Source organism: Nelumbo lutea, chromosome 2 (assembly GCF_056320005.1).
Source record: "Nelumbo lutea isolate HS-2025 chromosome 2, American lotus-T2T, whole genome shotgun sequence".
In the NCBI taxonomy this organism is placed as follows: Eukaryota; Viridiplantae; Streptophyta; class Magnoliopsida; order Proteales; family Nelumbonaceae; genus Nelumbo; species Nelumbo lutea.
Genome location: NC_142685.1, coordinates 45,345,047 through 45,367,900, shown reverse-complemented (window position 1 = coordinate 45,367,900; position 22,854 = coordinate 45,345,047). Strand labels below are relative to the sequence as shown.

General features: G+C 42.4%; 1 protein-coding gene and 1 long non-coding RNA gene across 4 annotated transcripts in view; both read left to right on the top strand.

The window, feature by feature from the left end:
- The first annotated feature begins 12,706 nt into the window (after positions 1-12,706).
- LOC148870306 (rhomboid-like protein 19) overlaps positions 12,707-22,854 on the top strand; it is a 34,510-nt gene continuing 24,362 nt past the window's right edge. For 2 of the 3 annotated variants that reach the window (XM_088968532.1, XM_088968531.1), the window contains exon 1: positions 17,942-18,178. Coding sequence is in view for 1 of the 3 variants with exons in the window: in XM_088968530.1 (XP_088824656.1) it covers positions 13,016-13,067; positions 13,182-13,309; positions 13,661-13,748; positions 13,837-13,910; positions 15,496-15,687 (534 nt within the window). In the remaining 2 variants the exon portion in view is untranslated. Of the gene's footprint in view, positions 13,068-13,181; positions 13,310-13,660; positions 13,749-13,836; positions 13,911-15,495; positions 15,688-17,941; positions 18,179-22,854 lie in introns of those variants that run through there. The other variant, XM_088968530.1, reaches the window with a different exon arrangement.
- Positions 15,694-17,663, top strand: LOC148870308 (uncharacterized). Its single transcript, XR_016106940.1, has 2 exons — positions 15,694-16,190; positions 16,353-17,663. It is a non-coding gene; the product is annotated as an uncharacterized LOC148870308 (long non-coding RNA).

Below are 22,854 nucleotides of genomic sequence, written 5' to 3'. Positions count from 1 at the left end.
TTCTGAAATAGAGGGAGTTTGTTCATTGGAATTACACACTGTAGTTTCATGCATAACAATACTAAATCTGAATCATGAGAGGACAATCAGATTAGATTAACATTTGTTCTAACATTTTCTCCTACTCCTAGCTTGGGTTTGAAGTTCACTACAGTTGTATAAAGGCTGAGTAGAAGCTTATGTTTTCTATGATTTTGGGACAACCAGTGAGCATCTTTTCATTCCATTCACTATATCTTGACATTGGAAACAAGGCCATTGCTTGTCCTCTCTATAACATGTAGTCTACACTCTACAAATCATCATCATCTGTTACAAAATCAGATTTGTTCTTAGAACTAGTTTATTTTGCTGATGTGCATCAGATGAAACCTACATACTTAAAAGCATTGAACTTTTATATTTAGATCAGTAACGAATAATTACAGATGTGTGACAGATTTATTTGAAGAGAAACATCATTCATCCAAAAAGAGGACAAAACAATATTCAAAATCACCTGCCTCAGAGCACCACCCTCAAAGAGTACCAAAATCAATCCCCACCCCATAAAGAGAAAAAGAATAACAGAAAATTCTTGGTAACTCTCATTCTTGAATCTCTAATGAACTGATGATCCTTGAATTCTTACATGATATAGTACACAGTATTCTTTTTCCAATTTTCCATTTCTACAAACATCTTCCATGATGCATATCCAAATTGATTTAAGTGTGTTCCATATTAAGATTAGAACTATCAGCCAAAGAAAATTTTAGGAATTTGTTTAAGTAACCAAGTACTCAGATTAGTTACTTACTAAAGCATCCCTTGGGGTCTGAACTACCAAGACACAGTGTCCCTTGCATTCACATTTCAATTACGAGTAAAAATGGCAAAATCACTCAATCTAACACAAAGAAAAGCGATAATAGGTATTTAAGTACAAAAGTACAACAAATAATGAACTAAACAATAAAATTAGAAAAATTGAAAGAAAATGAACAGAACTAAACTAGAAGCAAACAATCAAAACACACACACACACAACTAAACTACAATCATACATTATCACATATTCCCCACAGTACTTATTCAAAAAAGTAAGTATTACATCAAAATCCAAGCAATATATATCTCTACATCTAGATACATATAACAGAAATTTTGATGGGAACCAATATTATCCTCAAATTCCCATATAGAGAGTTGAGGGATCTCACGCTTGGACGAATTCAATAATTCTTTTTGCATCATTTATCCCCCTTTTCCTTAATCTGAAATTCAGGATGGATATTAAATAAATATCTCATATCTTTTTCTTCTTAGTTTCTTCCAAAGCAATATAAATTGAGATAGGGAGAAATAAATAGTCTCATATGTTTCTATTTTCGTTTTGAATATTTATTGGGTCATTTTCTTCAATTTGTACAGCAAAATTGAGAGAGAGAGAGAGAGAGACCCATGTCTCTTTAGTTCTATTCTCAAATTTTATAATTTCTAAAATAACTTAACCTTGGTATATTGGATTAGTCTTTTTAGGAAAAAAGAAATTTAAATTCTCCAACATATTTCCTTAATCTCGCTTTTATTATAATAATTGATTAAAAAGTGTATTATTTGAAACCTCATCTCCTATTTTTATAAATTCATCATTATTGATCAGAAATAAAGAAAAGTCTTACCTATTGTGATTTGCATAATTGCATCTCAAACTACTTATGATAGAGACAATAGTTAGGATTTCCTTGCAAACAATTTAGAGAGTGCACATATCTAAAAAGGCCATTATCCATTGGTGGCCGTTGCTATCTGGGGTATTGAGAGGGGCAGACTGGATAGTCTTGACTCCTAACATTTGGCATTTTCTTCTGCACAAAGTGGTTGCTCTCAACCTCATGATATGAGAATGCACATATCTCTCATCCAAAAATAGTATTCAGGGAACTTTTCAAGCAGTTTACTTCTATTCAACCCATGCCTAACAACACTTCATTGTGAAAAGTTGTTTATTAGGTATGGTTGTTGCATAACTTATGCCCACTTTTTGAAGGTTTTTGCAACTAAGCTTCTATGCAGTGGATAAATAGTGGAGATACCTTTATGTTTTCTACATTGCAAATGTATTTATGAAATTCTTCTTTGCTAATTCTCTCTATTGGATATGGTGTCATGCCTTGATTTATTGCAATGTATTTAGGAGTTTGGTACACACTAAACATATTACATTTGAAAATGAGCTTAATAATGACATTTCATATAGACAAGAAAGTGGAGAATTACCATCAAACCACAGATCATGAAATACAAGATTAGGAAAAACAAAAACTCATTTATACTTCACATTTACACAGCCTCCATGACCTAAAATTCAAGAGATAAATGACGGGTGACACAAGAAAAGTTTTGGGTAAAGCTAAATAGGGCATGGGTAGAGATAGTAAGAAATGATTTAGGCACTAATAACTTAACAATGGATATGGCTTTAAATTGAATGGATTGGCGAAAAGGATTCATGTAGCCAACCCCATATAGTTAGGATAAGGCATGGATGATAATGATGGTGACATATTAGGGATAATTGTTTATGACCGGGCCTGGCCTGCCTAGTTTGCAAATTTCTAGGCCCATGCTACCACATTTCTCCTAGGCCTAGCCCATCCCAAACCCACATTAAGCCTATAAGAAATGCAGATCTGTGATGTTTAATTATACCAGGACAAACATGATATTAATTGTAACCTCACAATCGACTTTCAGCCTGCAACCATAATTGTAACCATAGAATGGACTTACATTCAAATTTCTATCCCGATGTAACAGATGTGATTAAAGATCTAGAGATTTAGAATTGTCTTGATCAATGCTACAGCTTGCTTGTGATGTTTGGGCACAAATTAGACTTCCGTATTAATAAAATAATAAAATATAATTACATTAATAAGAAGATAATAATAATAATAATAAATAAAATATTAATACACTATTGACAAAATATTAGTAAAATAATATACTATAGAAAAATATTAATAAATTAATGATAACAAAAAGATATAAAATATTAAATATAATTATAAGATATAAATAAAATATTAATGCAATGTAACTAAAATAATAATAAAACATTAATATTTATGAATAAGAATAAAACATTAATAATAAAATATTATAAAGAAATAATAAGATAATAATAATCATAATAAAATAAGAGTATATTTATAATTAAAATAATAATAAAAGGTTGAGAAAATATTCATAAAATAATAATACTATAATAAAATATTAATAACGTAATAACAAAAATCAAAGATATTAATTTATTAAAATAGTAATTATATATTCATAAAATAGTAATTATATATTCATAAAATAATATTAAATACTAAGATATTGAAGTCTAATGTTGCCCAAACATTAGAGACAAGCTGTAGGATTTCTTAAGACCATTCTAAATCTACAGATATCAGGATAAAAAAAAAAATTGACTAAAAGTCCTATCCAAGGTTATAATTAATGTTTGCAGGCTAAAAGTCCATTATGAGGTTACAATTAATATCAACTTGATATAGCTAAACATCACAGATTTGCACTTTTTGAAGGCTTAATGCAGATCTGGGCTAGGCCAGGCCTAGGAGAAATGTGGCAACCTGGGCCTAGAAATTTGCAATGCAGGCAAGCCGAGCCAAGCCATAAACAATCATCCCTAATATGTCACCATCATTATCATCCATACCCTATCCTAGCTATATGGGGTTGGCTACATGAATCCTTTTCGCCAATCCATTCAATTTAAAGCCTTATCCATTGTTAAATTATTAGTGCCTAAATCATTTTTACTACCTCTACCCATGTCCTATTTGGTCTACCCCAAATTCTTCCTGTGTCACACATCATTAATCTCTTTAATTTTAGGTCTTGAAGGTTGTGTAAATGTGAAGTATAACTGGGTTTTTATTCCTAATTTTTTATTTCATGGTTTGTGGTTTGTTGGTAATTCTCCACTTTCTTGGCAACATTAAATGTTGTTATTAAACTTGTTTTCAAATGTAATCTATGTAGTGTGTACACAAACTCCTAAATGCAATGCAATAAATCAAGGCATGACACCATATCCTATAGAGAGAAATTAACAAAGAAGAATTTAATAGATGCATTTGCAATGTAGAATACATTTAAAGGTATCCCCACTATTTATCCATTGCATAGAAGCTTAGTTACCAAAACCTTTAGAAAGTGGACAAAAGTTATTCAACAACCTTATCCAATAAACAATTTTTCATAATGAAGTGTTAAGCATAGGTTGGATAGAAGTAAATTGCTTGAAAAGTTCCCCGAATACTATTTCTGGATGAGAAATATGTGCACTCTCATATTGTGAGAGTGAGAGCAACCACTTTGTGCAAAAGAAAATGCCAAAGGTTAGGAGTTAGGACCATCCAATTTACCCCTACCAAGACCCTAGATAGCAGGGGCCACAATTGGATAATGGCTTTTTTAGATATGTGCACTCTCTACTTTGTTTGTAGAGTTCAGCAAGAAGTAATGAGCTTAAGGCTATGGTAAGGGAAGCAGGACACAGGGAAGAGGAAGTAAAAACAGTCGGATCAAAGGAAGGAGGCAGAGGAGGAGGAGATGAATGGTTAGTCGAGTAAGGAAGAACATGAAGAAGGGGAAAATTGCTAGTGTACCTTGTGTAAAGCAAGTGGAGAAAATTGCTACCATCTTCTGATATACTACCCTTTTTGTTGCTAGTCTCTAGGATAAGCTTTTTGAACTTTTTGGTCACAAGTGAAGCTTGCCTACTTAGACTAGAAGTCTCTTTGAACCAACGACCTTCAGTTAGCCAAAGAGAAGGGGTAAAACTTTGTGGAGATGTATCAGGGCTGCATTGATTTGGATGGTGTGGGAGGAAAGGAATGGTAGAGTGTTTAGTGATAAAGAAAGAAATAAGGAAGCAGTTCCAGATTGCGTCTTATAGAGCTTTAATGTGGACCAAGTCCCTAAAGTTTTTCTGATTTCTCCTTTGATGGTATGTGGAGAAATTGGGAAGCTGTAGCTAGAGGTTCTTCTACAAGGGTTAAACCTGTTTGTGGGCTGGAAACCACCAGATGAAGGATTCATCAAATTGAACTTTGATGACAGCAGCCTAGGGAACCCAGGCCTAGCTGCTATAGGGGGAGTTTTCAGAAACTATGAAGGTCATGTTGTTGTTGTGTTCTCAGGTCCAGTAGGAGTAAGGGACTCAGTTTTTGTAGAGTTCCAAGCTGTCCTACAAGGAGTAAAGATTGTTAGAGATTTAAATTATGAGAGACTGTTAATTGAAGGTGACTCTAAACTGGTAATAGGGTGGTTGAAGGAACCTGAAACTATCTGGACGTTTTGAGTTGTGATGGTTACGAGAGTTTCATCTTCAGCCCACTTGGTGAAGTAATCTACTGCCACTACTAGGAACTTCCTTCCTGCTGTTGCTGGCGGGAATGACCCGAGTAGGTCGATACCCCATTGTGCGAAGGGCCATGGGCTGGTGAGGTACTTGAGGTCGACGGTGGGCTGATGGTGAATATTGGCATGCTTTTGGCACTTCTCACATTTTCTGATTATACCGGCGGCATCTGCTTTCATTGTTGGCCAATAGTACCCCTGTCGTAGTGCCTTCTAAGCGACGGTCCTACCCCCAAGTGTCCGCCACATAGGCCTTCATGAATGTCGCAGAGTACGAGCTCGGCTTCGGGATGTCGCAAGCAGCGTAGGTAGGGGAGCGTGTAGGATCTTTGGTATAGCCGTCTGTCTATCATGACGTACTTGGCTGCCTGACGCTCTACCCTCCTGGTGGCATTGCGTTCTGCAGGGAGGGTTCCATGTAACAGGAAGCTCGCGAGTGGATCAATCCAGCTCGATTATGCTTGGGCGACAGGAGCAACCTCCTCTACCCCCCAGAGAATGCTAGGCCGAGGTAACTCCTCTATGTACACAGTTCTCATGGTGTTGTCACATGTACTGGCTAGCCAGGACAAGGCGTCGACCTCAGTGTTCTCTGACCTCGAGATTTGCTTGATGAAGTGTGACTGGAAGCTAAGTAGTGCCTCTTTTACCTTTACCAAGTAGGCGATCATAGCTGGCTTGCGGGCTTCGTATTCCTCTGTAACTTGGTTGACCACTAGTTGGGAATTACTGCAGATAATTATGTGTTTTGCCTTTACCTCTTGCGCCAGAGCTAGCCATGCTATCAACGCCTCGTATTCTGCCTCATTGTTGGATGCCGCAAACTCGAAGCGTAGCGCATACTTCAGTTTCGTGCCACTCGGTCTGCGAAGAACTACACCGGCTCCGCTGCCCTGCTGATTTGAGGAGCCATCTATGTGAAGGATCCAGGGCACTTCATCCCAGTTCACGCTCGGCCTAACCAGGAGAGATACCGAACTGGGTGCGATTTCACAGGGCTCAGACTCAACCGGCCCGGGAGCGCCAAGCTCACCCGAATTGGGAGCCTCGTGTTCAAATGGGTTGAGGACCTCGGAGCCGAACGTGCATTCTGCAACAAAATCCGCCAAGGCTTGAGCTTTGATAGCGGTTCGGGGCTTGTACTGAAGATCGTACTTACTGAGTTCGATGGCCCACTTCGTCAATCGTCCAGAGACCTCGGGCCTGAGTAATACTTGCCTCAAGGGTTTGTCAGTGAGGACGATGATGGTATGAGCTTGGAAATACGGGCAGAGTTTGCGGGCCGCAATGACAAGCGCATAGGCTAGCTTTTCTATCTTTGGATATCTTGTTTCTGCTCCCTGCAATATCTTGCTAACATAGTAGATGGGTCGTTGGACCCGATCTACTTCCTTTATCAATACCAAACTGACCACTTCGTTGCTCACCAAGAGGTACAGTTCTAAAACATCACCCTCTTCGGGTCAGGTCAACACTGGGATGCTGGCGAGGTATTTCTTGAGCTCGTCAAATGAGAGCTGGCAGTTCGGGTTCCACTCGAACCCTTTGCCTTTTATTGCCTTGAAGAAGGGCAGGCAGCAGTCTGCTAATTTAGACATGAAATGACTCAGAGCGGATATCATGCCGTTTAGCCTCTGAACCTCTTTTACTTTTCGGGGTGGTTTCGTATCTAGGATAGCCTTTATTTTGTCCGGGTTGGCCTCAATACCGCGTCGGTTGACGATGTACCCTAGGAACTTATCCGAGGTGACACCGAAGACACACTTGTTTGGGTTTAGTTTCATGCTAAATTGACATAGAATTTGAAAGACGGAATGCAAGTCTTGTATTAATTCATGCGAAAACAGTGTCTTGACGACCATGTCGTATACATAACATTCTATCTTCGTGCCAGTTAAGGGCTGAAACAGCTTATTCATGAGCCTTTGGAAGGTCGCCCCAGCATTTTTCAGTCCGAAGGGCATAACCTTGTAGCAATATAGGCCGAACTCGGTTATGAAGGTGGTTTTTTCCTTGTCGGACGGGTCCATCCTGAGTTGGTTGTAGCCCGAGTAGGCATCCAGGAAGCTTAGCAACTCGTGTCCCGAGGTTGCGTCCACTAGGCGGTCGATCCTGGGGAGGGGGAAGCAATCTTTCTAGCAAGCTCGGTTCAGGTCGGTGTAGTCGACGCACATGCGCCACTTGCCGTTTGGCTACCTAGCTCGGGTAATGAACTTCCCTTATGAAGTCTGCTGCGAGGAGCTTCTCGACCTACTCATCGACTGCCCTCCAGCGTTCTGGGGCTAAGCTGCATTTCTTCTGTCTAATGGGTCTGACTACAGGGTCAGTATTGAGCTTGTGAGTTATGAGCATAGGGTCTATGCCGGGCATTTCTGTCGCGGACCAAGCGAAAACATCTAAGTTACTGAGTAAGAAGTGTACCAGTTCGTCGCAGGGGTTCTTCCAGGGATGCTCCGACCTGAAGTAATCTGGCGGGGTCTTTTGCTGAGACAGAGATGGGAACAGTTTCCTCTGTTGGTGCAGCTCGCTCCTCGTTCTGTTCCGTAGGTTGCTCCAGTTCAAGGTCGCTGGTTACCTTGGCCTTTCCCTTGAGGGCGGCAACGTAGCACTTGCGGGACTCGAGCAGGTCACCCCGCATTACCCCGATGTCGAAGTCCGTTGGGAACTTCATGGCCAAATAGTAAGTGGACACCACAACTCTTAAAGCGTGGGTGATCGGCCAACCTACTATGGCATTGTAGGGGGAGGGGGTCGCGGCCACCAAGAAATCGTGACTGAGTCTTATCGTGCTAGGCCACATGCCGACTTCCACAGGTACTGTGACCTTTCCTAGGGGTCTGACCTCTTCTCCGTTGAAGCCGACCAGCGGGGTGTTCGCGGGCTTCAAGTCACTCTCTCGGAAATGGAGCTTGTTGAAGGTCGCTTTAAAGAGGATGTCTGCCGAACTGCCGGAGTCAATGAGTACCCGTTGGACTTCGAAGTCGTTGATCTTCATCTTTATGACATGTGCATCATCATGGGGGTAGTGGACCCCACATACATCGTCTTCGGTGAAGAATATGGGGTCTTCCGTCCTAGGCCACTTCGGGGGATTTCGTTCTTCTCTGGCGGCCTCCCGGGTTGATGCGCGAGCTGCTGCCGAGCTGCACCCTGCCACGATCGATCCTCCAACGATCACGTGGATTGTTCCCCGAACTGGTCTTTCCTCCGAGGGCTGCTTCTGTGGTTCCGCTGGCTGGCTGCTGGACTTGGGAGCGTCTTTGTTGTGCTCTCTTTGCCAACCTAGCTTATTACTATTATTATTATTATTATTGTGCTGTACAAAGTTTCGTAGATATCCGCAACAGATAAGTTCCTCTATCTCGTCGCGGAGATTATTACAATGTTCGGTAATATGACCATGATCCCTATGGAAACTGTAGTACAAGTTTTTATTCCTCTCGTTTGGGTTTCCCTTCAGACGAGGTGGCCACTTCACATACGGGGCGTCTTTGATCGTCATTAAGATCTCGGCCCGCTTCGCGTTTAAGGGTGTGCAGTCCGTCTGGGCTGCTAAGGGAGCTCAGAACGGCTGGCTTGGCTTCATCTCCCGAGCTGGGTCTTTCCTTCTTCTGTCATCTGGGTTGGAAGGCTTGCCTTCCCTCTTCCTTTTCTCGATCCCGCTTTCAGTCCTTTGGTTGATCTCCTCCTATGTTCTCATGAATTTGTCCGCGAGCTTGAGGAATTCAGCCACGGTCGCGGGCTAGTTAACTACCATGTGCCACTTGAACTCCTTGTGTGTCACTCCTCTCTTGGTTGCCGCGAGCTACACCGCGAGGTCCAGGTGCGGTATCTGCAAGCATGCGTCATTGAACCGCTTGATGTAGCCCCAGATGGACTCTCCTTCTCTCTAGACTACTCCGAAGATGCTCTCCTCGGTTCGGGGGCACTGTTTGCTGGTAACAAAGTGCGCGGTGAAGACCTGCACGAACTAGGTCCAGCTTCTTATTGACCCGGGGGCCAGGTTCCTGTACCAGGTGTGGGCCACCCCCTGAAGGTGGTAGTGAAGGCCATGCACATGCAGGATTCACTGGCCCTTGCCAGGTGCATTTGGGACTAGAAGGCATCGACGTGGTCGTTAGGGTCGAAGGATCCATCATACTTGTCTAGAGAGGGGAGTTTGAAATCTCTGGGCATGGGGACTACAAGAAGTTCTGATGAGAGGGGGGAAGGGACTGAGAGAATAGGGGCAGCTTTTACCTCGTCCGAGCTTGTCTCTTATTTACCTCGGAGCTCGGGCAGGATGTGGGTGGTAGTTCGGCGACTTCGCCGGCGTCTTCGTTGCTGCTTAGAGGGCCTGGTATTGGCATTGTTGGCCTCGGTGTTGCCAAGCTCGATGGGCTCGGGCTGTTGGTAGTCCGCTGCTAGGATGCCGAATCGGTTCTCTGTGAGCGGGAGTTCAAACATGGAGTGCTGAGGTGATGACTTGACTGGCAAGGAGGTTCCCGATTCGCCGGCAAGCTACGAGGCGGGGGTGATTAGTCTTTCCCTCCTGCACGAGGATGAGGCCTGTCTCTTGGAGGGGTTCTGAAGTTGGGAGGTTTCTCCTCGGTAAAGGTGTCCGCCCTGAGGGGAGGGCTTGATCGGATTCGAAGCATGGTGCCGAGGTGAAAGATGTGGTTGGTTCAGAGGCAGTTGGGGGAACTACTGTTGATAGTGATACTAAGAGATGTGGTGCAATACTTGCTGTTGATGGAGCTGATGTTGCTGGAACTGCTGCATTTGGGCTTGCATTGCCCGCATGTGCTACTTCAAGTCATCAAACTAGTTTTGGCTAGTCGCCAAAGGGACAACAGTTGGTTCGGCAAAGGTTGTCTCGACAGGGAGAGGAAGGGGAACATTCACAGGTGCCACCATGTTTGGTGCATTGAGGCTAGGGATTCCGTCTATCAATAGGGGGACGGTGAACTGTCCTATGAACACAGTGGCGGAATGGGGGTGTTCCCCTACAACATTCAAGTCGGCGTTGTGCCTGCTGCTGTTAGGAGAAGCCATGGAAGCTAAAGTTTCTTTGAGAGAGAGAGTTAAAGGATTGGGGAGGCCTTTTGAAAGTTTCCCACAAATGGCGCCAAATGATGGTGCGCAATCCGGTCGGTCCTAACTGTTGGTTACCTCAGTTTTGACAAGATCGGAGGTGCTTGAAACAAGGAAGAAAATGGAGACTTTCGGGGAGGAACCTTGTTGGAAAACTTCGAAGCTCAAGTTAGTGCTCTTCAGAAGGCAAGGGAAATGAGAAATTCTAAGACCAGAAAGCGTAAGAATCACATACCATCTTCTTTGTGAGATGGGGGCCTTTTATAATCACCCTGTACACTTACTTCCATGCCTCTGCCAGTTCGGGCATCATTACCTCTGCCAGATTGGGTCACTTCCTCCGCCAGGTTGGGTGTCATTTCTTCTGTCAATTGCCAGTTCGGGTGTCATAACCTCCACTGCCAGTTGCCAGGGCCGCCTCTGTCCGTCTAAGATGGCGATGGCAGGTGGCCGTTGGATGGCGGCTGTCATGTGTCGGTTCCCTAATCGATCAGGTGCGCCGCCTCCGTGTACGGTCTCCTGGGCATCAGGTACGGTTGTTCAATCAGGCGACTTGAAGCCGAAGTGGTGTGCGAGGTGAAATCTTGAGTTCGGATAGAAGTATGGCCCAAACTGCCCCTGGGTGGGCAGTTCAGGTTTTTTGCCTTTTGTGCTCCTTGTAAGGCTCAGGACCTCGAAGGGAGAGCTCGGGTTCCTCCTTGGGGAGCTCGGGTTGTGGGCCTGCTGCCATGCCGAGCTGGCGCTTCTACTAGTCACTCTCGGTTGCTTCCACGTGTCGTATGGCCAAGGGGTCGGGTCAAATCTCCCTCCATCAGTTTTAATTTTCTATAAATGTTACTTAAATATTTAAAATACTTAAATATAAACAAAAATACAAGGTTATGTTATAGTCATAATTAAATTAATCTATAGATTAGCTTTTTTAGTCATAATTAAATTAATATAAGCTCGAGATCAAAGTTTAAGACTTTAGGTTGGGTTTTTATTAATTTCAACTATTAGGTTTCAAATTATAGTTTTTGACAAATAACCAATTAATAAGATTTGAATATGAATAGGGATGAAAATATTGTTCCCCACTCTATTGGGTACTCAACAGTAGGTCAGGGATGGAGATTGCCTTGACAGGGACAACAATTGATAGTGATACATACCCAACCGAGGATAGGGACGAAGATGGAGGAGTGAATTCCTCGCCCTGTCTTAACCCCCGATTATATATATTATATTATTTATTATATTATATATATATATATATATATATATATATATAAATTTTAATTTAAATATATTTATGAAAATAGTTTAAAAATTCTAGAGATTCAGGTTCCCGACAAAGAACCCGTTTCTGTTAGGAATTGGGGATGGAGGGTCATATTTATCCATAACAAGGATTGGGGTCAAGGACAGGGATTTGTTTCAAAGTAAGGATCGACAATAGGGAGTATGGTCCCCACCCCATTGCCATAGTTTTATAATTAACATGGGTGAGCCCCTATCCCAAGCCCAAACAAATATTATTATGATTAGTGTGTGGGCAGGGTTGAGCTACACAACCTATAAAATTGTTAATACACTATAAAAACCTAGCTTGAGATATTTTATGTTTTTGGTTCATTATGCTACAAAATGAGGGTAGCTCAATCCCCATAGTTCCTTCGGGTTTAATATTAATAATTTTTATTTAAAAATAGTTAAAAACCAATAAATAATGCATGCATGGGTTGTGTTTAAATTTGATTCAATCTATTTACAAATTTCACATTGCTCTTAGGGGTACAACTTAAGGAATTGAGTTAGCTTGAGGATCAACCAAAGCCTAACCTAAAGTCTTAAACTTTGAATTTATGCTTAGATTAATTTAATTATGACTAAAAGTTTATCTATAAATTAATTTAATTATTAATGAAGTAATCTTTATTTAATTATGAATACTTTTTGTTAAAAATTATTAATATAATTAATTTAAATTACTAAGTTATTTTTTTAACAAATTACTAAAATTATTAATATAATTATGGTCATTGGTCATAAATCACCGTATACTAAAGGATATGGTCATTGGTCATGATCGGACTGTAACGCGTAAGAACTAAATATGGGAACACATCTGCCACGTTGGGACACATGCGGCCAGGAATCTACGGAGATTCCGCACCCCAGGAATCTAGATACAGCAGCTACCACAGAATCTAAATTCACTGAACGCATTTCGATCCTACGGTTGAATCATTACCATACAAATTTGTCATTTTCAATCCTACTGAAATGTTGGTATTGTCCACACAAAATATTCTAGATCTGTGATAAAGGGTGGATCTTTAAGACTTACTAGAAAATAAGTTTGTATACTCAGCAGTTTTATTGTTCATTTCATCGAATAAAATGGAGGGCCAAGGGCCAAGGACGAGAGCCATACGAAGCCTACAAGGGTGGGAGTGATCGATCATTCTCCTTCTCGTAGTCTCGTTCGTTTGACGTTAGCGTTTTCTGCAGGGCAAGGAGCGACTGTTCCACTATTATGGCTGTCGGTGTCCTTGCGCTCCAGGGGTCTTTTAACGAACACATAGCAGGTCTTCCTCTCTCCGCAGTTTGCATGTCACTTGCAGAGCTAAATGCGTTCGCGGTTCGCCTACTTGAATCTGCATCCCATCTTTTATTCCTTAACTTTTGGTTTTGCTACGCAGCGCTCAGAAGGATCGGAGTTAAAGGGGTGGAGATAAGGAAGCCCGAGCAGCTCCAGAATGTAGATGCTCTTATAATTCCTGGAGGGGAGAGCACTACCATGGCCAAGCTCGCAGAATACCATAACCTTGTTAGCTATCTATCCTTCCTCCATTCTTTTGGCTATTCATTCCATATTGCTTTTACTTTTTACTTCTGGGTTCAAAGCTTTTTCTTTGATACTCTATTTGCACCAATGGCTACTACAAGGGTACTCGGTGAGCCACATGCGGCGAAGTCGAATCCAAGGAGAAGATTTTAGATTCTTCCTTGTACTCTTCTTGATGTATTTAACTTTGTATGCTTGTTTTGTTCAGCCCTTCAATGTAATGAAGAAAAAGTAGCATATTTACTAAACTCGATAAAATCGGTTATTATTGTTGCTTGGTAGAACTCTGCGAAAGAAAAATGAAAGATCGATCCTTTCCTCTGTTGTATGCAGTTTCTTGCCTTAAAAGAATTTGTCAAAATGGGGAAACCCGTGTGGGGAACCTGTGCGGGGCTCATTTTCTTGGCAAACAAGGCCATCGGTTGGTGATTGTTATTGTATTCTTAACATGGAAAAGAAAGAAAATTCCCCAGCTTATTTGAAATTGAGACCTGAAATTTTCTTTTCAGGACAGAAAGAAGGAGGGCAGGAGCTCATTGGAGGGCTAGATTGTACCGTCCATCGGAATTTCTTTGGCAGCCAGGTAAGTGTACTGTGTACGAGAGCTCTAAATTTCTTATTCATTGTTTGTATTTATTTCTCCTCTTTTTTTTTTTTTTTTTTTTTTTGAAAAAGGTAAGGTATTGTATTAAACCGCGAAAAGAAAGAAGATATACAATCAGCCCCAATTCCATGTACAATGAGAAACCGTACTTAAGGAAACTGCAAAAAACTCAAAACACAACTACTAAGCCTTTAGGCATTTACAGATAAAACTATCCAAAGATAAACTGTCAAAAAAAAAAAAAAAAAGAAACTGTAAGTCTAGATTTAAAAAGTGAGTATTAGCCAACCACGAATACATCATGCCCATAATATTTTTAAGGACTTCCTCCTTTGAAATGTGATGCCCCTCGAATATTGTCTGATTCCTTTCACGCCAAACTGCCCAAAATACAGCTGCAGGAACAGTGTTCCAAGCAACTCTTCCAGCCTCACTTAGACCCTTTAGCCACCAAGCAAACAAAAAACTCTTCACATCAGAAGGAAAACACACCTTTGCCCCGAACAGTTCCAGCATTTTCCCCCAAATCCAGTGGGTGAGCTCACAGTGGATCAGCAGATGATTAGAGGTTTCTGTGCTTTTATTGCAGAAGACACACCTTTCATCCTGTACTTGAATGCCCCTTCTAACTAGGTTTTCTCTAGTCTGAATTCTGTCTAACACTGCTGACCACACAAAAAAATACACTTTTGAAGGGACATTCCTTATCCAAATCTTCTTGTCCGGGAAAACAGAAAACTCTACCTTGTCAGGCTGTTATAGAAAGATTAAAATTCCTGAGTTTTCAAATCTCCATTTTCTTTTGTCCTCCAAAGCTCCATTCAATCTGACATTGTATAAAGTCTGCAGCAAACTTAGGAGAGATTTTACCTCCCAATCATTCGGGTTCCTACGCAATTGAGAATTCCACACACAGACTCCATTCTGCATTTCCAAATAATCTTCCACTGTTGCATTCTTGTCCACTGCTATTTTGAACAGATCAGAATATCTGTCCTTGAGAGGGCCATTTTCGCACCAAAAACCCTTCCAGAATAGAACTCTTTGACCATTCCCAACCTCGTATTTTATTCCTTGTACAAACTGTGATTCAATTTTTTGAATTGCCTTCCAGATTGAGCAACCATACAAGGATCTAGAGTTACCAGTCTCCCAATCTCTTGCTGCCAGCCCATACTTGGCTACAATTAGCCTCCTCCACAAACTGTTCGGCTGATCATTAAACCTCCAGCGCCATTTTCCTGGTATTTATTTCTCCTCTTTTCTCATTTTGACAAAGATAGGCCACAAAATGGACAATTCAGGATTGAAATCATGTAGGAAATAGGTAAATAAAACCAGAGTTCTAACTTTCTACATAGGTTTTATGGAACAGAAAGCATGAATTCCATTTCCTTTTTTAGTTATTTCTTCTTGTTATCTTAAGCAAGTAAAATCAGAGGGGCCAATTCATTTGGAAACTTACTCCAGTAATCCATTGGTACCCCATTCTGCTCTTTTCACCAACTGCTTCTGCACTATTTCAACTCTAATCTAAAACAAAGACAATATTTTTTCCCTGCAGATTCAGAGCTTTGAGGCAGAGCTGCCAGTACCAGAACTTGCAGTCAAGGAAGGTGGTCATGAAAGTTTTCGTGGAGTTTTTATTCGTGCTCCAGCAATCCTGGAAGCTGGGCCAGAAGTCGAAGTCTTAGCTGATTATCCAGTTCCAGCCAAAAACCTGACATACTCAAAGTTTGCTGCTGGAAACCAGCAGGTTTGTCCTTTCTGTTACTTCCAAGTTTATTTCAATGCAAATTGGATTTGCTGGCTGCTATGGTACAGTCACAAGCTGGTTCTACACTTCTACTCTTCCATCTACAATGTCACTGCTTCTCTTTGATTATCTTCTCAAACTAGATTTGTTGGAATGGACCTGGGATTTTCTTATATTGTCCTGTTGTTGATAATTGGGATCGAGCATTGGACTTCCTGTTGCTCTTGCTCATTCTTAATACAGCATAACCTTGTACACACAAACATGTGCACAGACTCTGAAATATACACATACACATGGACACGGCCACATTTCTGTATGTGTGCATTTATATGTATGATCACAGCCACACTTGTGTTTCTACTTGTTTTGTTGATCTTCCATGATATGCAGACTAGGAATGGGCCCTGTTTCACCCCCCAAATTCTAGGTACTAGGACATGGCTAAAATGGGTACTGGTGCATGGACATCTGGAATTGCAGAACAAATAAACAAATTCGAAGTAATCAAGCAAATTATTTCTATTACAATTAATTGCACTCTCTTATTTTGAGCCAACAAAGAGAGAACTCGAAAACAAAGTGAAAAACTTTACAGATTTACAATGCTTTATATTAGAGAAAGGCTTCCGTATGTTCTCATCTCTTTTCCTTTGCAATTGAAGGGGATTCATCGAATGCAATTGAATGGAGTAAAAGAATTGATTTAGGCCTTGGGTGTTTGCTCATTATCTCAATTTCATTGAGGTAGATCTTATGGTCCATTTAATCCAAATAGGTAAATCTGAAAACGCATGACCTTAATTGTGACTGGCTTCTGAAGATCAGGTACAGGAAAGCCTCTTTTTTGCTTAGATTGATGTTATCTAGCTTTGGTTTTGTGAACCTGGATAAGATTTATGTGGAAAAATAAAAGGTTGGGCAAAAAAAAAAAAAGGTTGGGCTTGAGTCGTGTGCAAAAGAGGGTGTTTTTCGCTATTGAAGGTTTAGACATTAAGTATTTATACAAATTAAATTCTATATATGTGCAACAATATTTGTTTAATATCTATAGTAAAGGATTATTTCCTCTTGTCTAAATGTACAATTATGCCAGAACCTTAGTGTTTATTTTATGTTATTATAATATAACGTATAAAAAATTAACCATGGAATATCTGATAGAACAATATGCTATATAAGTTATCATTGTAAAACTGTACTATTTAGAGTAGCGTACTTCTAAAAGAAAAAAAACATTTAGTTTTATGGAAATACGTAGGAATCATGAATAGTTTGTAAGGAGTACAGTCTCAGTTTGGGAAGAGTGCAAATACAAATATGTATAGTACAGATACAAGGTTTAGAAATACGACATAAAAGGTTTTGTCCTGTACATATTTGTATTCGTACTCTTCCCAAGCTGAGACTAAAGGATTATACTGAATCAAGCAGCCAAGCTCCTGGCATTATTCGAGGCAGATATGAAGAATGTGTAGATTATTGAATTCATGATTGGGTACACATACATGGAGTGATAGGTATGGTTGTCAAGACATTGTTGGCTAATGAAGAAGAATTGGCCTGTCTCTTCTCTGCTTTGTAGCAAGATGCCCTTTTTATTTTTAAATGGGATTTCTGTTAGTTTCTCTGTATGATTTAACTAATCTGGAATAAAAAAGTTCAGAGGGGTCTAAGCTGATAGAATCCCAGATTAGGAGAAGACCAACTTAGTGTATAAATGGCCCTAACAATAGCTCAACGTATAATGTTGCCGACAGATTACAGAACACCATATTGTTGGAAATTAACTTAAAGCATTATGTTTTAATTATTCTACCATTTTTTAGAAGATATAACTCTCATTTATACATGTACAAGTTTTCTGATTGCACCATTGTGGTCTTCGACTGATGCTATGCTTGTGGTATCGGGACTGTATAATTGTTTGTTTTGATCTCGAGATTTCCATACTTCAGGAGACAACTGAATCCAAAGAGAAAGTGATAGTAGCTGTCAGGCAAGGGAACTTGCTTGGAACTGCTTTCCACCCTGAGTTGACTGCAGACACTCGATGGTATATATTGCATATACTGAGTAATTAATCTTAAGTGCTACTCCCACACATTTCATATCTCATTTGTAGTCCTTAATTCTTGCTTGTCTAGGCATAGTTATTTCTTGAAGATGATGGGAAAAAGTGGACAACAAAATGGTAGCAAAGAGGAGGATCTCAGTGACAATCAACAACTAAGGACTGACCTCCCTATATTTCAATAGTACCAAAGTGGAATCGAATTGTTGTCTTTCTTTGCATATTTAACCTTGTTATAACATTACATAGTTGCTTCTTTCTTTGATAGGTATAGATATGTTGCATTAAAATGCCAGCTTCTCATAAATTAAAACCATAGCGGGGCATTTGAAAATCTCTTGGTAATATTGGTCGGTTTCAGCAGCGAATAGAGATTCTGATATTATCAATAAATTGCTTGGACCCTCCGACCTCCTTGTGAGTGCACATTCGTATGTGGCTTTTTATTATCCTATGTAGAAGTCTAGAAGGCTAAATGGTTTTATAAATTAAAAAAAAGGGTTCGCTCTAGCAAGGAAGCAAGGAAGTCAATGAAGGAGAAATACAGGAAATGAAAGTGAAAAACACTCCTTCGGATAGGGATGATTAATTTGTCACTCATTGGGATAGGTAGTGATGTGGGGTGACCCAACCCAGCCCATTCGAGGCTGGGAGGCCCGGCCCACGAGCGTCAGTGAGATCCGCTATAGTAGGGGTTACTCTGCTCCCCTCGTATAGTGCCAGTCATGGAGCACCCACGCGTCTCTGTAGAGCTCTCTAATTGTCTTCGTACGGAATCCATCTCAGGCGTTCATCTCCACATACCTCTAGGCAACTCAAGTATAAATAGGGGTGCCCCCTTCTAGGTAAAAAGGATGAATGAAATACAATCTACATCTAGATCTGGAATTGATTTCAAAAGCTATATTCTAGTTTCCCTCTTCATACCCCATACTAACTTGACCATCAGACACTCTGCTTCGGGTTCTCACTCGGGGCCTCTGACATATTCTGCTTTGCAGCACTTCAACTGCCTACCTTTGACTCTTATAGTATTCGAAGCCCTCTTCGCCTCAGCCTCAGTAGCTAGTTCTTCGAACCTTTGAAGCCTTCGGCCAGCCTTTGGAGTCTAGGGGCAAAATTATTTTGTTGTCCTCGGTCAATCCGAGCACCAACAATTGGTGTCGTCTATGGTAAATGTTTCTAAGACATTCCCTAAAAGAACTTTAATGAGCTAATAAGTCCCTAAGCTTTGACCAACCAACATGGTGTGAGGAACAAGAAATACACAAAATCTTGTGACCAATGAACAGTTCCAGGTCGTGCTCAACCTCCTAGAGTACTTTGACACAGCGAGTCGAGCAGAACTACCCGTAGGCAAGAGGTCACCCTTAGGGTGATCGCCTCGTCGGGGAGTCCACATAGTCGGGTTGGCATAGGCCCACCAGCCAATCGGTCCCTAGTCATGGCCATGCACAGCGGGTAGAGCCCTCAGAGTCTAGTAGTAGTCGTCCAGCCGATTTGCTCTCCTGGACCTCTAGACCTCCCAGTCGAAGGGAGGACAACTCTAGACCTAGCCGAAGGGATGAAGAACTAGAACAATCGGAGGATAGCCATCAACCCACCGAGCAGCATCACCAACACCGAAGAGCCAATCCGAAGGACGAAGGTGGACACTGCGATCACCCCAATGCCCATTCTAGGGTTGAGGGCCGGCATCGAGCCTCTTCCTCTTACATGTCAGACCTCCGGGACGTCTTGAATAACCGCCGCACAAAGCGCGAAGCACGCTGTCTCAACTCTGACCACTCCGAAGTCTGTGCCGAGCACTATCGTGTCCATGAAGACCGGGATGGCGCGTAGGCCATGCTCGACCCCATGTTCTCTGAACTCCGAGTCAAGCTTGTTGTTGTCAAAGCCGAGCTTCGATAGGTTAAGGAAGGGTGAACTAACACCTTGGCCGGACAAAGCAATTGCCCGTGGGGAATGGATGCCTTCTCCCTTGACATCATCGCCGAGCCTCTATCTCCAAACTTCAAAGCTCTCGCCTTGGAGATGTACGACAGGAACACTGACCCGGACGACCACCTGGAGAGCTTCAGGGTGCTCATGATCCTGTATGGATATTCTGATGCCTTGATGTGCCAGACTTTCCAGGCAATCTTCAAGGGAGCTGCTCGGCGGTGGTTCTCAAGCCTCCCACCCTAATCCATTAACTCGTGGGAGTAGTCTTCCAGCATGTTCCTCGCTCGCTTTGTCAGTAGCCGACGCCCCTAGAAAAGCATTGTCTCGTTGATGACTATCAAGCAGAAGCGAGGAAAGAGTCTGCGGTCATACATCAACTGCTTCAAGAAAGAAGAACTCGAGGTCCGCGACCTCGACCCCCTGGTCTCCATGCATGCCGCCATCAGTGGGCTCCTCCCCGGCTTGGCCCTCAAATGCTTTGTTGATTAAAGCCAGCCAAAGACGAAGCTGGAGTTCCTAGAAAGGGCCCAGAAATACATTGTTGTCGAAGAGGCTTCGGCTACGGACGCCCATGAGAGAGGCACAAAGCACCGGGATGGAGCCCCCGAGAAGAAGAGGAAGAACAGAGACCAGGGTGGCAGTAACAACAACAACAACAAGAAGCCACTAGCCTCGTCCTTGGCTTACAATCATTACATGCCATTGAACTCCACCTGCACACAAATTTTGATGTAGATCGTGTAGGAGAAATTTATGAAGTGGCTTGAAAAGTTGAAGAAGAATCCCCGTCGGGGGAACACCAAAAAATATTGTAAGTTTCACCGAGGTACTGGGCACGACACCGAGGACTATTATGATCTTAAAAACGAGATAGAGTCCCTCATTCGTCGGGAGCACCTTAAGTAGTATATTGGAGGCGAGGCTGGCGCCTTGTCCTCTTAGCAGCAACAACAATACCAACAAGCAGCAAGCGTCATCAATGTCATAGTGGGAGGCACGACCTCGGGTGGAGCCTTAGCCTCAACTCGCAAAGCCTACACCAAGCAACTGAACATCCAGGGGCCGACCCCCAAGAAGCAGAAGCAAGAACCCCTCTCTTTAACGGACGAGGACCTGAAGAGGGTAGTAGTCCCCCAGGACGATGCATTTATGGTTTCGACCATCATTGCAAACTTCATAGTCAAAATGATCCTTGTTGATAGTGGCTCTTCAGCCGACATCTTTTTCTATGAAGCTTTTGAAAAGATGAAGATAGCTCCAGAGCACCTCCAACCAGTATATGCCCCACTAGTCGGCTTCTTTGGTAGCATCATCAAACCAGAGGGAAAGATTCCCCTACCAGTCACAGTAGGGACAGAGCCCCAGCAAGTAACAAGGATGACAGAGTTCTTGGTTGTGAAGATTGGCTCACCCTACAATGCCATCATGGGGAGACCAACTCTTCACGTACTCTAGGCAGCCATCTCCTCCTACCACCTCGCCTTGAAGTTCCCCATCGAGCACGGCGTCGGAGTTGTTCATGGGGAATGCTGCCCGTCAATGCTATGTGGCAGCGCTGAAGGGCAAGAATAAAGAAGCTCTGCCACTAAAGGGTCTCGACCTCAGGGAGGAGCCAGCGAGCCGAGGCCAGCCGGCCGAGGACCTCGTCTCAGTCACCCTAGACGAGGATGAGCCCGACAAGGCAGTCCACTTCGGGTCCAACCTTCCCCTCGAGAGCCTATTCGAACTAGTAAGTTTCCTCAGACTCAATGCCGACATCTTTGCTTGGTCCGACGTTGACATGACCGGAATTGACCCTTCAGTCATTACACACAAGCTGAGCATAGACCCAAGCTATAGGCCAGTTTGGTAGAAGAAGAAGAACTTTGCACCGGAGTGTTGGAAGGCAATAGAGGAGGAAGTTGAAATGTTACTCGACGTCAACCTCATCCGAAAGGTATACTACCCTAACTGGTTGTCAAATGTGGTTATGGTAAAAAAGCTAATGGGTAATGGTGGATCTGTATTGATTTCATAGACCTTAACTGAGCCTGCCCCAAGGACAGCTTTCCTTTGCCAAGGATAGACCACATCGTTGATGCCACTGCAGGGTACGAGCTACTTAGCTTCACGGATGCCTTGTCTGGATACAATCAGAGAAAGATGCACCCAAATGATGGAGAAAAGACCTCGTTCATCATTGAACATGGCACATACTGCTACCGTGTGATGCCCTTCGGCCTCAAGAATGCTAGGGCCACCTACCAGTGCCTTGTCAACAAGGTGTTCAAAGAACAGATGGGGAGGAACGTCAAAGCCTATGTGGATGACATGGTAGTGAAGAGTCTGAAAGCTGAGACCCACATCTCGGACCTAGCCGAGACCTTCGACACCTTGCGAAAGTATAACATGAAACTCAACCCTAGCAAGTGTGCCTTCGGTGTCACATTAGGAAAGTTCTTAGGTTTCATCGTCACTCAGGGAGGCATTGAGGTTAATCCTGAGAAGATACATGCCATACTAGACATGACACCCCCGTGGACAGTGAAGGAGACCCAAAAACTCACTGGCTGAATAACAACCCTCAATTGCTTCATGTCAAAGTCTGTCAACCACTGTCTACCTTTCTTTTGTGCCATCAAGAAGTTGAAAGAGTTCCAATAGACGGAGGAGTGACAACGCGCCTTTGACGAGCTCAAGGCATACCTTACTTCGTCTCCCCTCCTCACTCAGTCAGCCGAAGGGGAAACCCTGTACCTGTACTTCTCAGCCAGGGATGAAGTAGTTAGTTCAATCCTCATCAAGGAAGATGGTGTGCAGAAGCTAGTGTACTATGCTAGCAAGGTCCTCTACGACACCGAGACTAGATACCCCGAGGTAGAGAAGTTGGCTTTTGCTCTCGTAGTTCCGGCAAGGAAACTTCGGCCGTACTTCTAGGCCCACATTGTAGTGGTCTTGACGAACTAGCCCTTCAAGGTTGTCCTCGCCAAGCTCGAGACCTCGGGGCGCCTGACGAAGTGGGCCATCAAGCTGTTTGAGTTTGATATCCAATACCAGCTGCGTGCAGAAGCTAGTGTACTATGCTAGCAAGGTCCTCTACGATGCCGAGACTAGATACCCCGAGGTAGAGAAGTTGGATTTTGTCCTCGTAGTTCCGGCAAGGAAACTTC